General features: G+C 48.7%; 1 protein-coding gene across 1 annotated transcript in view; it reads right to left on the bottom strand.

The window, feature by feature from the left end:
* Positions 1–16,012, bottom strand: part of LOC139366665 (tissue factor-like) — a 34,732-nt gene continuing 18,720 nt past the window's right edge. The window contains exons 3-6 of the mRNA XM_071104345.1: positions 2,957–3,150; positions 2,462–2,646; positions 1,796–1,970; positions 1–438 (exon numbers count right to left, since the gene is read on the bottom strand). Coding sequence (XP_070960446.1) covers positions 293–438; positions 1,796–1,970; positions 2,462–2,646; positions 2,957–3,150 — 700 coding nt within the window. The 3' untranslated portion in view covers positions 1–292. The remainder of the gene's footprint in view (positions 439–1,795; positions 1,971–2,461; positions 2,647–2,956; positions 3,151–16,012) is intronic.

Below are 16,012 nucleotides of genomic sequence, written 5' to 3'. Positions count from 1 at the left end.
TTTATTTTTCTCCCCAAAATCAAAATATATTTTCCCAAAGACGATATCCAGTTTTAAAAAATATATATATAAAACACGTTGGTAGTGTTTCTGAAAGCTAATATTATGTGCCACTTCAACAAATAAAAAGGAACATATTTGCAGCGTTTGCACGGAAACAAAATCTACCACAGTTATGTGTAACATATTCACTGTGCGACTTCACAGAAGAATGTTGACCTGCAGCCTCCATTTCAAAGTCCAGTTTAGCTGTACATTGTGTTCCCAATTGTGTGTCGACGATACATTTTTTTTACACACTTCTTAGTGGCACTCCTTCTTTCCCACTTGTGTTGGCTTTCCTTGTGCGTTGGCAGCACACCACTGTGACTACGATAGCCACTACTATGATCGTAATGACGAGGAGGAGGAACCCAGCGATCACACCGATTCCAAACTCTGGAGAGGAAACGGGATGGTGGACTGTTATTGGGCTGCATGATGATTCACATATACACACGCACGAGCGCACGCACACACACACACACACGAGCGCACGCACACAAACACACACACACACACGAGCGCACGCAGACACACACACACGAGTGCACACACACACACACACGAGCGCACACACACACACACGAGCGCACGCACACAAACACACACGAGCGCACGCACACAAACACACACGAGCGCACGCACACACACACACGAGCGCACGCACACACACACACACACGAGCGCACACACACACACACACACACTGGAATTTTTGCAGTGTTGCACTTCACATGAGTCTAAACATGAGTCAATAATATTTATTTCACCTTTTGCATCCCATACACATCGACCCACTATGACAAATGATAAGCACAGAAAACCCTCTTCTCCTCATCACTCACAGTGAGTAAATGATAAGCACCTAAAACCCTCTTCTCCTCATCACTCATAGTGAGTAAATGATAAGCACCTAAAACCCTCTTCTCCTCATCACTCACAGTGAGTAAATGATAAGCACCGAAAACCCTCTTCTCCTCATCACTCACAGTGAGTAAATGATAAGCACCTAAAACCCTCTTCTCCTCATCACTCACAGTGAGTAAATGATAAGCACCTAAAACCCTCTTCTCCTCATCACTCACAGTGAGTAAATGATAAGCACCTAAAACCCTCTTCTCCTCATCACTCACAGTGAGTAAATGATAAGCACCTAAAACCCTCTTCTCCTCATCACTCACAGTGAGTAAATGATAAGCACCTAAAACCCTCTTCTCCTCATCACTCACAGTGAGTAAATGATAAGCACCTAAAACCCTCTTCTCCTCCACTCACAGTGAGTAAATGATAAGCACCGAAAACCCTCTTCTCCTCATCACTCACAGTGAGTAAATCTATATTTGTAATACCAGGTCTTGGCTTTAGCTAAGTGTTCAATATTCTCAGTAGAACATATGAATATCAACTCCCTTCATTATAATGTCCAACATGAATTATGGAGTTATATATTAAAACAGGTACAGATTTCCTTAATGAATGCAGTAACATGCCACTTAACAGATGCACAAGTAATAGGTAATAGGTACAGTGACAGCACAGGAGGTTGGTGGAACCTTAATTGGGGAGGACGGGCTCGTCCAATGACAGGAGCGGTTTAAGTGGAATGGTATCATAACATTTGCTCCGTTCCAGACATTATTAGGAGCCGTCCTCCCCTCGCCAGCCACCTGTGAGTGACAGCATCCGTTATATTATTAGCATGTGATCCCTGTGGGACTTGAACCGATAACCTTGGCATTGCTAGTATCCTTACCTTCAAAGAATGACTTATTGGCACCCAGTGAACACTGTGTTTGACTGAGCTCTCCCAGCTGTTTGTCTGTGCTGCGGGAGGGGATGTAGGCCTGGACGTTGAAGCAGTAGCTCACCCCAGGATCTATATCCCTCCTGTCTAGCTCTATCTCACTGCTGGCAGACATCTTGGTTTTCTAGAGGGACGATTACATAATGAAGGGCTTGTATTATGTCTTCTTCTGTAGTTCAATTTATATTACTTGTTCAATACTGTTGTATAACGTCATTAAAATAGTATATATTAATGACACACATGGGAGAGATTTCCCATGCGATATAATCAGAAGTTTCACGTTGACCAAACTCCCATCATCCACTGCATTTTATTTCATTATATTCCTTGACTTGCACCTCCTACACCATTGAGAAATGTCCTCTATCTCACTGGGTTCAGCCCCAGGCCCTAGAGTACTCTGAGGAACTGTAAATATTACTCTAGTGTAGGCCCTAGAGTACTCTAGCCCCAGGCCCTAGAGTACTCTGAGGAACTGTAAATATTACTCTAGTGTAGGCCCTATAGTACTCTAGCCCCAGGCCGTAGAGTACTCTAGCCCCCGGCCCTAGAGTACTCTGAGGAACTGTAAATATTACTCTAGTGTAGGTCTGTCCTCCCTTTTGAGCTTACCTTGCCCGTGCTTGTTGCTTTCCCAAAGGTGACTTTGTACTGCAGCTCATCCGCGAAGACATCCCGCATGGTCTTTAGTTTGTTCTGCTCGTTGAACAGGGCTATGGGAGGGTCTTCCACATACAGGGTGATCTTCCTCTTATCTTTGCTCACCTCAATCTTGAACTCAGGTCTGCCTATAAGAGCTGGAAGGGAAATACCACGAGATGTCAACATGCTTCCTTGTCACACCTGGCGCCCACTTGGTGACACTGGCATGCTGTTGAACTATCCCAGTGATTTATAGAAGAACCCTCTTTTCCCAGTGATTTATAGAAGAACCCTCTTTTCCCAGTGATTTATAGAAGAACCCTCTTTTCCCAGTGATTTATAGAAGAACCCTCTTTTCCCAGTGATTTATAGAAGAACCCTCTTTTTTTTTAAAGAATATGGCATGTGGAAAATATGTCACCCGTATGACAGTAGTCAGGTGGTTGTTACAGCGGGAGTACCTACTGTCTTGGTAAGGGGTGAACCCTTCCGAACTGGTGTGGGGGAACTCTGTGAGGTCAGAGTTCACTCTGTGGAGGGGTTCGGAGAAGACATCAGCTGAGTATGTGGCCTTCAGGTCAGTCAGAACATTGGACAGGTCACACTCAGTCTCCATGGTCCGAATACAGTGTTGGTTCCACTCTCTTATCTGACCAACACTTAAATAGATGTAATGGTAGGGTTATCGTTATCTTCAAAACATGTTTGTTTTGTTGCATTAGGTCATTCATTGGGTCTGAATTAACATCTCATATCAAATCAGGTTGTATTTGTCACATGCTTCGTAGACAACAGGTGTAAACTAACAGTTAAATGCTTGGTTGAACACTAAGAAAAGTACAAAATTGCAATCTTTGAAGTTGAGTTATAATCTTGAACTCATTGCACCACGTCACACACAATGTACATCAATTAAACAGAGACGAGTATTCCTTCTCCCTCATACTGCCCTCCAACACTTCGACCTGACTCTTCAAGGTCAGAGACTGAGTCTCCAACACATCGACCTGACTCTTCAAGGTCAGAGACTGAGTATTCCTTCTCCCTCATACTGCCCTCCAACACTTCGACCTGACTCTTCAAGGTCAGAGACTGAGTCTCCAACACTTCGACCTGACTCTTCAAGGTCAGAGACTGAGTCTCCAACACTTCGACCTGACTCTTCAAGGTCAGAGACTGAGTCTCCAACACTTCGACCTGACTCTTCAAGGTCAGAGACTGAGTCTCCAACACATTGACCTGACTCTTCAAGGTCAGAGACTGAGTATTCCTTCTCCCTCATACTGCCCTCCAACACTTCGACCTGACTCTTCAAGGTCAGAGACTGAGTCTCCAACACTTCGACCTGACTCTTCAAGGTCAGAGACTGAGTCTCCAACACTTCGACCTGACTCTTCAAGGTCAGAGACTGAGTCTCCAACACTTCGACCTGACTCTTCAAGGTCAGAGACTGAGTCTCCAACACATCGACCTGACTCTTCAAGGTCAGAGACTGAGTCTCCAACACTTCGACCTGACTCTTCAAGGTCAGAGACTGAGTCTCCAACACTTCGACCTGACTCTTCAAGGTCAGAGACTGAGTCTCCAACACATCGACCTGACTCTTCAAGGTCAGAGACTGAGTCTCCAACACATCGACCTGACTCTTCAAGGTCAGAGACTGAGTCTCCAACACATCGACCTGACTCTTCAAGGTCAGAGACTAGGTCTCCAACACATCGACCTGACTCTTCAAGGTCAGAGACTGAGTCTCCAACACATCGACCTGACTCTTCAAGGTCAGAGACTGAGTCTCCAACACATCGACCTGACTCTTCAAGGTCAGAGACTGAGTCTCCAACACATCGACCTGACTCTTCAAGGTCAGAGAATGAGTCTCCAACACATCGACCTGACTCTTCAAGGTCAGAGACTGAGTCTCCAACACTTCGACCTGACTCTTCAAGGTCAGAGACTGAGTCTCCAACACTTCGACCTGACTCTTCAAGGTCAGAGACTGAGTCTCCAACACATCGACCTGACTCTTCAAGGTCAGAGACTGAGTCTCCAACACATCGACCTGACTCTTCAAGGTCCGAGACGAGTATTCCTTCTCCCTCATACTGCCCTCCAACACTTCGACCTGACTCTTCAAGGTCAGAGACTGAGTCTCCAACACTTCGACCTGACTCTTCAAGGTCAGAGACTGAGTCTCCAACACTTCGACCTGACTCTTCAAGGTCAGAGACTGAGTCTCCAACACATCGACCTGACTCTTCAAGGTCAGAGACTGAGTCTCCAACACATCGACCTGACTCTTCAAGGTCAGAGACTGAGTCTCCAACACATCGACCTGACTCTTCAAGGTCAGAGACTGAGTCTCCAACACATCGACCTGACTCTTCAAGGTCAGAGACGAGTATTCCTTCTCCCTCATACTGCCCTCCAACAATTCGACCTGACTCTTCAAGGTCAGAGACTGAGTCTCCAACACATCGACCTGACTCTTCAAGGTCAGAGACTGAGTCTCCAACACATCGACCTGACTCTTCAAGGTCAGAGACTGAGTCTCCAACACATCGACCTGACTCTTCAAGGTCAGAGACTGAGTCTCCAACACATCGACCTGACTCTTCAAGGTCAGAGACTGAGTCTCCAACACATCGACCTGACTCTTCAAGGTCAGAGACTGAGTCTCCAACACTTCGACCTGACTCTTCAAGGTCAGAGACTGAGTCTCCAACACATCGACCTGACTCTTCAAGGTCAGAGACTGAGTCTCCAACACATCGACCTGACTCTTCAAGGTCAGAGACTGAGACTCCAACACTTCGACCTGACTCTTCAAGGTCAGAGACTGAGTCTCCAACACATCGACCTGACTCTTCAAGGTCAGAGACTGAGTCTCCAACACTTCGACCTGACTCTTCAAGGTCAGAGACTGAGTCTCCAACACATCGACCTGACTCTTCAAGGTCAGAGACTGAGTCTCCAACACATCGACCAGACTCTTCAAGGTCAGAGACTGAGTCTCCAACACATCGACCTGACTCTTCAAGGTCAGAGACTGAGTCTCCAACACATCGACCTGACTCTTCAAGATCAGAGACTAGGTCTCCAACACATCGACCTGACCCTTCAGAGACTGAGTCTCCAACACATCGACCTGACCCTTCAGAGACTGAGTCTCCAACACATCGACCTGACTCTTCAGAGACTGAGTCTCCAACACATCGACCTGACCCTTCAGAGACTGAGTCTCCAACACATCGACCTGACTCTTCAAGGTCAGAGACTGATTCTCCAACACATCGACCTGACTCTTCAAGGTCAGAGACTGAGTCTCCAACACATCGACCTGACTCTTCAAGATCAGAGACTAGGTCTCCAACACATCGACCTGACTCTTCAAGATCAGAGACTAGGTCTCCAACACATCGACCTGACCCTTCAGAGACTGAGTCTCCAACACATCGACCTGACTCTTCAAGGTCAGAGACTGAGTCTCCAACACATCGACCTGACTCTTCAAGGTCAGAGACTGAGTCTCCAACACATCGACCTGACTCTTCAAGGTCAGAGACTGAGTCTCCAACACTTCGACCTGACTCTTCAAGGTCAGAGACTGAGTCTCCAACACATCGACCTGACTCTTCAAGGTCAGAGACTGAGTCTCCAACACATCGACCTGACTCTTCAAGGTCAGAGACTGAGTCTCCAACACTTCGACCTGACTCTTCAAGGTCAGAGACTGAGTCTCCAACACATCGACCTGACTCTTCAAGGTCAGAGACTGACTCTCCAACACTTCGACCTGACTCTTCAAGGTCAGAGACTGAGTCTCCAACACATCGACCTGACTCTTCAAGGTCAGAGACTGAGTCTCCAACACATCGACCTGACTCTTCAAGGTCAGAGACTGAGTCTCCAACACATCGACCTGACTCTTCAAGGTCAGAGACTGAGTCTCCAACACATCGACCTGACTCTTCAAGATCAGAGACTAGGTCTCCAACACATCGACCTGACCCTTCAGAGACTGAGTCTCCAACACATCGACCTGACCCTTCAGAGACTGAGTCTCCAACACATCAACCTGACTCTTCAGAGACTGAGTCTCCAACACATCGACCTGACCCTTCAGAGACTGAGTCTCCAACACATCGACCTGACTCTTCAAGGTCAGAGACTGATTCTCCAACACATCGACCGGACTCTTCAAGGTCAGAGACTGAGTCTCCAACACATCGACCTGACTCTTCAAGATCAGAGACTAGGTCTCCAACACATCGACCTGACTCTTCAAGATCAGAGACTAGGTCTCCAACACATCGACCTGACCCTTCAGAGACTGAGTCTCTAACACATCGACCTGACCCGTCAGAGACTAGGTCTCCAACACATCGACCTGACCCTTCAGAGACTGAGTCTCTAACACATCGACCTGACCCTTCAGAGACTGAGTCTCCAACACATTGACCTGACTCTTCAGAGACTGAGTCTCCAACACATCGACCTGACCCTTCAGAGACTGAGTCTCCAACACATCGACCTGACCCTTCAGAGACTGAGTCTTCAACACATCGACCTGACCCTTCAGAGACTGAGTCTCCAACACATCGACCTGACTCTTCAAGGTCAGAGACTGAGTCTCAAACACATCGACCTGACCCTTCAAGGTCAGAGACGACTGAGTCTCCAACACATCGACCTGACCCTTCAGAGACTGAGTCTCCAACACATCGACCTGACCCTTCAGAGACTGAGTCTCCAACACATCGACCTGACCGTTCAGAGACTGAGTCTCCAACACATCGACCTGACTCTTCAAGATCAGAGACTGAGTCTCCAACACTTCGACCTGACTCTTCAAGGTCAGAGACTGAGTCTCCAACACATCGACCTGACTCTTCAAGGTCAGAGACTGAGTCTCCAACACATCGACCTGACTCTTCAAGGTCAGAGACTGAGTCTCCAACACATCGACCTGACTCTTCAAGGTCAGAGACTGAGTCTCCAACACATCGACCTGACTCTTCAAGGTCAGAGACTGAGTCTCCAACACATCGACCTGACTCTTCAAGGTCAGAGACTGAGTCTCCAACACATCGACCTGACTCTTCAAGGTCAGAGACTGAGTCTCCAACACTTCGAGACTGAGTCTCCAACACATCGACCTGACTCTTCAAGGTCAGAGACTGAGTCTCCAACACATCGACCTGACTCTTCAAGGTCAGAGACTGAGACTCCAACACTTCGACCTGACTCTTCAAGGTCAGAGACTGAGTCTCCAACACATCGACCTGACTCTTCAAGGTCAGAGACTGAGTCTCCAACACTTCGACCTGACTCTTCAAGGTCAGAGACTGAGTCTCCAACACATCGACCTGACTCTTCAGAGACTGAGTCTCCAACACATCGACCTGACCCTTCAGAGACTGAGTCTCCAACACATCGACCTGACTCTTCAAGGTCAGAGACTGATTCTCCAACACATCGACCTGACTCTTCAAGGTCAGAGACTGAGTCTCCAACACATCGACCTGACTCTTCAAGATCAGAGACTAGGTCTCCAACACATCGACCTGACTCTTCAAGATCAGAGACTAGGTCTCCAACACATCGACCTGACCCTTCAGAGACTGAGTCTCCAACACATCGACCTGACTCTTCAAGGTCAGAGACTGAGTCTCCAACACATCGACCTGACTCTTCAAGGTCAGAGACTGAGTCTCCAACACATCGACCTGACTCTTCAAGGTCAGAGACTGAGTCTCCAACACTTAGACCTGACTCTTCAAGGTCAGAGACTGAGTCTCCAACACATCGACCTGACTCTTCAAGGTCAGAGACTGAGTCTCCAACACATCGACCTGACTCTTCAAGGTCAGAGACTGAGTCTCCAACACTTCGACCTGACTCTTCAAGGTCAGAGACTGAGTCTCCAACACATCGACCTGACTCTTCAAGGTCAGAGACTGAGTCTCCAACACATCGACCTGACTCTTCAAGGTCAGAGACTGAGTCTCCAACACATCGACCTGACTCTTCAAGGTCAGAGACTGAGTCTCCAACACTTCGACCTGACTCTTCAAGGTCAGAGACTGAGTCTCCAACACATCGACCTGACTCTTCAAGGTCAGAGACTGACTCTCCAACACTTCGACCTGACTCTTCAAGGTCAGAGACTGAGTCTCCAACACATCGACCTGACTCTTCAAGGTCAGAGACTGAGTCTCCAACACATCGACCTGACTCTTCAAGGTCAGAGACTGAGTCTCCAACACTTCGAGACTGAGTCTCCAACACATCGACCTGACTCTTCAAGGTCAGAGACTGAGTCTCCAACACATCGACCTGACTCTTCAAGGTCAGAGACTGAGACTCCAACACTTCGACCTGACTCTTCAAGGTCAGAGACTGAGTCTCCAACACATCGACCTGACTCTTCAAGGTCAGAGACTGAGTCTCCAACACTTCGACCTGACTCTTCAAGGTCAGAGACTGAGTCTCCAACACATCGACCTGACTCTTCAAGGTCAGAGACTGAGTCTCCAACACATCGACCTGACTCTTCAAGGTCAGAGACTGAGTCTCCAACACATCGACCTGACTCTTCAAGGTCAGAGACTGAGTCTCCAACACATCGACCTGACTCTTCAAGATCAGAGACTAGGTCTCCAACACATCGACCTGACCCTTCAGAGACTGAGTCTCCAACACATCGACCTGACCCTTCAGAGACTGAGTCTCCAACACATCGACCTGACTCTTCAGAGACTGAGTCTCCAACACATCGACCTGACCCTTCAGAGACTGAGTCTCCAACACATCGACCTGACTCTTCAAGGTCAGAGACTGATTCTCCAACACATCGACCTGACTCTTCAAGGTCAGAGACTGAGTCTCCAACACATCGACCTGACTCTTCAAGATCAGAGACTAGGTCTCCAACACATCGACCTGACTCTTCAAGATCAGAGACTAGGTCTCCAACACATCGACCTGACCCTTCAGAGACTGAGTCTCCAACACATCGACCTGACTCTTCAAGGTCAGAGACTGAGTCTCCAACACATCGACCTGACTCTTCAAGGTCAGAGACTGAGTCTCCAACACATCGACCTGACTCTTCAAGGTCAGAGACTGAGTCTCCAACACTTAGACCTGACTCTTCAAGGTCAGAGACTGAGTCTCCAACACATCGACCTGACTCTTCAAGGTCAGAGACTGAGTCTCCAACACATCGACCTGACTCTTCAAGGTCAGAGACTGAGTCTCCAACACTTCGACCTGACTCTTCAAGGTCAGAGACTGAGTCTCCAACACATCGACCTGACTCTTCAAGGTCAGAGACTGAGTCTCCAACACATCGACCTGACTCTTCAAGGTCAGAGACTGAGTCTCCAACACATCGACCTGACTCTTCAAGGTCAGAGACTGAGTCTCCAACACTTCGACCTGACTCTTCAAGGTCAGAGACTGAGTCTCCAACACATCGACCTGACTCTTCAAGGTCAGAGACTGACTCTCCAACACTTCGACCTGACTCTTCAAGGTCAGAGACTGAGTCTCCAACACATCGACCTGACTCTTCAAGGTCAGAGACTGAGTCTCCAACACATCGACCTGACTCTTCAAGGTCAGAGACTGAGTCTCCAACACATCGACCTGACTCTTCAAGGTCAGAGACTGAGTCTCCAACACATCGACCTGACTCTTCAAGATCAGAGACTAGGTCTCCAACACATCGACCTGACCCTTCAGAGACTGAGTCTCCAACACATCGACCTGACCCTTCAGAGACTGAGTCTCCAACACATCAACCTGACTCTTCAGAGACTGAGTCTCCAACACATCGACCTGACCCTTCAGAGACTGAGTCTCCAACACATCGACCTGACTCTTCAAGGTCAGAGACTGATTCTCCAACACATCGACCGGACTCTTCAAGGTCAGAGACTGAGTCTCCAACACATCGACCTGACTCTTCAAGATCAGAGACTAGGTCTCCAACACATCGACCTGACTCTTCAAGATCAGAGACTAGGTCTCCAACACATCGACCTGACCCTTCAGAGACTGAGTCTCTAACACATCGACCTGACCCGTCAGAGACTAGGTCTCCAACACATCGACCTGACCCTTCAGAGACTGAGTCTCTAACACATCGACCTGACCCTTCAGAGACTGAGTCTCCAACACATTGACCTGACTCTTCAGAGACTGAGTCTCCAACACATCGACCTGACCCTTCAGAGACTGAGTCTCCAACACATCGACCTGACCCTTCAGAGACTGAGTCTTCAACACATCGACCTGACCCTTCAGAGACTGAGTCTCCAACACATCGACCTGACTCTTCAAGGTCAGAGACTGAGTCTCAAACACATCGACCTGACCCTTCAAGGTCAGAGACGACTGAGTCTCCAACACATCGACCTGACCCTTCAGAGACTGAGTCTCCAACACATCGACCTGACCCTTCAGAGACTGAGTCTCCAACACATCGACCTGACCGTTCAGAGACTGAGTCTCCAACACATCGACCTGACTCTTCAAGATCAGAGACTGAGTCTCCAACACTTCGACCTGACTCTTCAAGGTCAGAGACTGAGTCTCCAACACATCGACCTGACTCTTCAAGGTCAGAGACTGAGTCTCCAACACATCGACCTGACTCTTCAAGGTCAGAGACTGAGTCTCCAACACATCGACCTGACTCTTCAAGGTCAGAGACTGAGTCTCCAACACATCGACCTGACTCTTCAAGGTCAGAGACTGAGTCTCCAACACATCGACCTGACTCTTCAAGGTCAGAGACTGAGTCTCCAACACATCGACCTGACTCTTCAAGGTCAGAGACTGAGTCTCCAACACTTCGAGACTGAGTCTCCAACACATCGACCTGACTCTTCAAGGTCAGAGACTGAGTCTCCAACACATCGACCTGACTCTTCAAGGTCAGAGACTGAGACTCCAACACTTCGACCTGACTCTTCAAGGTCAGAGACTGAGTCTCCAACACATCGACCTGACTCTTCAAGGTCAGAGACTGAGTCTCCAACACTTCGACCTGACTCTTCAAGGTCAGAGACTGAGTCTCCAACACATCGACCTGACTCTTCAAGGTCAGAGACTGAGTCTCCAACACATCGACCTGACTCTTCAAGGTCAGAGACTGAGTCTCCAACACATCGACCTGACTCTTCAAGGTCAGAGACTGAGTCTCCAACACATCGACCTGACTCTTCAAGATCAGAGACTAGGTCTCCAACACATCGACCTGACCCTTCAGAGACTGAGTCTCCAACACATCGACCTGACCCTTCAGAGACTGAGTCTCCAACACATCGACCTGACTCTTCAGAGACTGAGTCTCCAACACATCGACCTGACCCTTCAGAGACTGAGTCTCCAACACATCGACCTGACTCTTCAAGGTCAGAGACTGATTCTCCAACACATCGACCTGACTCTTCAAGGTCAGAGACTGAGTCTCCAACACATCGACCTGACTCTTCAAGATCAGAGACTAGGTCTCCAACACATCGACCTGACTCTTCAAGATCAGAGACTAGGTCTCCAACACATCGACCTGACCCTTCAGAGACTGAGTCTCCAACACATCGACCTGACTCTTCAAGGTCAGAGACTGAGTCTCCAACACATCGACCTGACTCTTCAAGGTCAGAGACTGAGTCTCCAACACATCGACCTGACTCTTCAAGGTCAGAGACTGAGTCTCCAACACTTAGACCTGACTCTTCAAGGTCAGAGACTGAGTCTCCAACACATCGACCTGACTCTTCAAGGTCAGAGACTGAGTCTCCAACACATCGACCTGACTCTTCAAGGTCAGAGACTGAGTCTCCAACACTTCGACCTGACTCTTCAAGGTCAGAGACTGAGTCTCCAACACATCGACCTGACTCTTCAAGGTCAGAGACTGAGTCTCCAACACTTCGACCTGACTCTTCAAGGTCAGAGACTGAGTCTCCAACACATCGACCTGACTCTTCAAGGTCAGAGACTGAGTCTCCAACACATCGACCTGACTCTTCAAGGTCAGAGACTGAGTCTCCAACACATCGACCTGACTCTTCAAGGTCAGAGACTGAGTCTCCAACACATCGACCTGACTCTTCAAGATCAGAGACTAGGTCTCCAACACATCGACCTGACCCTTCAGAGACTGAGTCTCCAACACATCGACCTGACCCTTCAGAGACTGAGTCTCCAACACATCAACCTGACTCTTCAGAGACTGAGTCTCCAACACATCGACCTGACCCTTCAGAGACTGAGTCTCCAACACATCGACCTGACTCTTCAAGGTCAGAGACTGATTCTCCAACACATCGACCTGACTCTTCAAGGTCAGAGACTGAGTCTCCAACACATCGACCTGACTCTTCAAGATCAGAGACTAGGTCTCCAACACATCGACCTGACCCTTCAGAGACTGAGTCTCTAACACATCGACCTGACCCTTCAGAGACTGAGTCTCCAACACATCGACCTGACTCTTCAGAGACTGAGTCTCCAACACATCGACCTGACCCTTCAGAGACTGAGTCTCCAACACATCGACCTGACCCTTCAGAGACTGAGTCTTCAACACATCGACCTGACCCTTCAGAGACTGAGTCTCCAACACATCGACCTGACTCTTCAAGGTCAGAGACTGAGTCTCCAACACATCGACCTGACCCTTCAAGGTCAGAGACGACTGAGTCTCCAACACATCGACCTGACCCTTCAGAGACTGAGTCTCCAACACATCGACCTGACCCTTCAGAGACTGAGTCTCCAACACATCGACCTGACCGTTCAGAGACTGAGTCTCCAACACATCGACCTGACTCTTCAAGATCAGAGACTGAGTCTCCAACACTTCGACCTGACTCTTCAAGGTCAGAGACTGAGTCTCCAACACATCGACCTGACTCTTCAAGGTCAGAGACTGAGTCTCCAACACATCGACCTGACTCTTCAAGGTCAGAGACTGAGTCTCCAACACATCGACCTGACTCTTCAAGGTCAGAGACTGAGTCTCCAACACATCAACCTGACTCTTCAAGGTCAGAGACTGAGTCTCCAACACATCGACCTGACTCTTCAAGGTCAGAGACTGAGTCTCCAACACATCGACCTGACTCTTCAAGGTCAGAGACTGAGTCTCCAACACTTCGACCTGACTCTTCAAGGTCAGAGACTGAGTCTCCAACACATCGACCTGACTCTTCAAGGTCAGAGACTGAGTCTCCAACACATCGACCTGACTCTTCAAGGTCAGAGACTGAGACTCCAACACTTCGACCTGACTCTTCAAGGTCAGAGACTGAGTCTCCAACACATCGACCTGACTCTTCAAGGTCAGAGACTGAGTCTCCAACACTTCGACCTGACTCTTCAAGGTCAGAGACTGAGTCTCCAACACATCGACCTGACTCTTCAAGGTCAGAGACTGAGTCTCCAACACATCGACCTGACTCTTCAAGGTCAGAGACTGAGACTCCAACACTTCGACCTGACTCTTCAAGGTCAGAGACTGAGTCTCCAACACATCGACCTGACTCTTCAAGGTCAGAGACTGAGTCTCCAACACATCGACCTGACTCTTCAAGGTCAGAGACTGAGTCTCCAACACATCGACCTGACTCTTCAAGATCAGAGACTAGGTCTCCAACACATCGACCTGACCCTTCAGAGACTGAGTCTCCAACACATCGACCTGACCCTTCAGAGACTGAGTCTCCAACACATCAACCTGACTCTTCAGAGACTGAGTCTCCAACACATCGACCTGACCCTTCAGAGACTGAGTCTCCAACACATCGACCTGACTCTTCAAGGTCAGAGACTGATTCTCCAACACATCGACCTGACTCTTCAAGGTCAGAGACTGAGTCTCCAACACATCGACCTGACTCTTCAAGATCAGAGACTAGGTCTCCAACACATCGACCTGACCCTTCAGAGACTGAGTCTCTAACACATCGACCTGACCCTTCAGAGACTGAGTCTCCAACACATCGACCTGACTCTTCAGAGACTGAGTCTCCAACACATCGACCTGACCCTTCAGAGACTGAGTCTCCAACACATCGACCTGACCCTTCAGAGACTGAGTCTCCAACACATCGACCTGACTCTTCAAGGTCAGAGACTGATTCTCCAACACATCGACCTGACTCTTCAAGGTCAGAGACTGAGTCTCCAACACATCGACCTGACTCTTCAAGATCAGAGACTAGGTCTCCAACACATCGACCTGACCCTTCAGAGACTGAGTCTCTAACACATCGACCTGACCCTTCAGAGACTGAGTCTCCAACACATCGACCTGACTCTTCAGAGACTGAGTCTCCAACACATCGACCTGACCCTTCAGAGACTGAGTCTCCAACACATCGACCTGACCCTTCAGAGACTGAGTCTTCAACACATCGACCTGACCCTTCAGAGACTGAGTCTCCAACACATCGACCTGACTCTTCAAGGTCAGAGACTGAGTCTCCAACACATCGACCTGACCCTTCAAGGTCAGAGACGACTGAGTCTCCAACACATCGACCTGACCCTTCAGAGACTGAGTCTCCAACACATCGACCTGACCCTTCAGAGACTGAGTCTCCAACACATCGACCTGACCGTTCAGAGACTGAGTCTCCAACACATCGACCTGACTCTTCAAGATCAGAGACTGAGTCTCCAACACTTCGACCTGACTCTTCAAGGTCAGAGACTGAGTCTCCAACACATCGACCTGACTCTTCAAGGTCAGAGACTGAGTCTCCAACACATCGACCTGACTCTTCAAGGTCAGAGACTGAGTCTCCAACACATCGACCTGACTCTTCAAGGTCAGAGACTGAGTCTCCAACACATCAACCTGACTCTTCAAGGTCAGAGACTGAGTCTCCAACACATCGACCTGACTCTTCAAGGTCAGAGACTGAGTCTCCAACACATCGACCTGACTCTTCAAGGTCAGAGACTGAGTCTCCAACACTTCGACCTGACTCTTCAAGGTCAGAGACTGAGTCTCCAACACATCGACCTGACTCTTCAAGGTCAGAGACTGAGTCTCCAACACATCGACCTGACTCTTCAAGGTCAGAGACTGAGACTCCAACACTTCGACCTGACTCTTCAAGGTCAGAGACTGAGTCTCCAACACATCGACCTGACTCTTCAAGGTCAGAGACTGAGTCTCCAACACTTCGACCTGACTCTTCAAGGTCAGAGACTGAGTCTCCAACACATCGACCTGACTCTTCAAGGTCAGAGACTGAGTCTCCAACACATCGACCTGACTCTTCAAGGTCAGAGACTGAGTCTCCAACACATCGACCTGACTCTTCAAGATCAGAGACTAGGTCTCCAACACATCGACCTGACCCTTCAGAGACTGAGTCTCCAACACATCGACCTGACCCTTCAGAGACTGAGTCTCCAACACATCGACCTGACTCTTCAGAGACTGAGTCTCCAACACATCGACCTGACCCTTCAGAGACTGAGTCTCCAACACAT

Source organism: Oncorhynchus clarkii, chromosome 15 (genome assembly GCF_045791955.1).
Source record: "Oncorhynchus clarkii lewisi isolate Uvic-CL-2024 chromosome 15, UVic_Ocla_1.0, whole genome shotgun sequence".
NCBI classification, from domain to species: Eukaryota; Metazoa; Chordata; class Actinopteri; order Salmoniformes; family Salmonidae; genus Oncorhynchus; species Oncorhynchus clarkii.
This window is presented reverse-complemented; position numbering and strand designations above follow the sequence as displayed.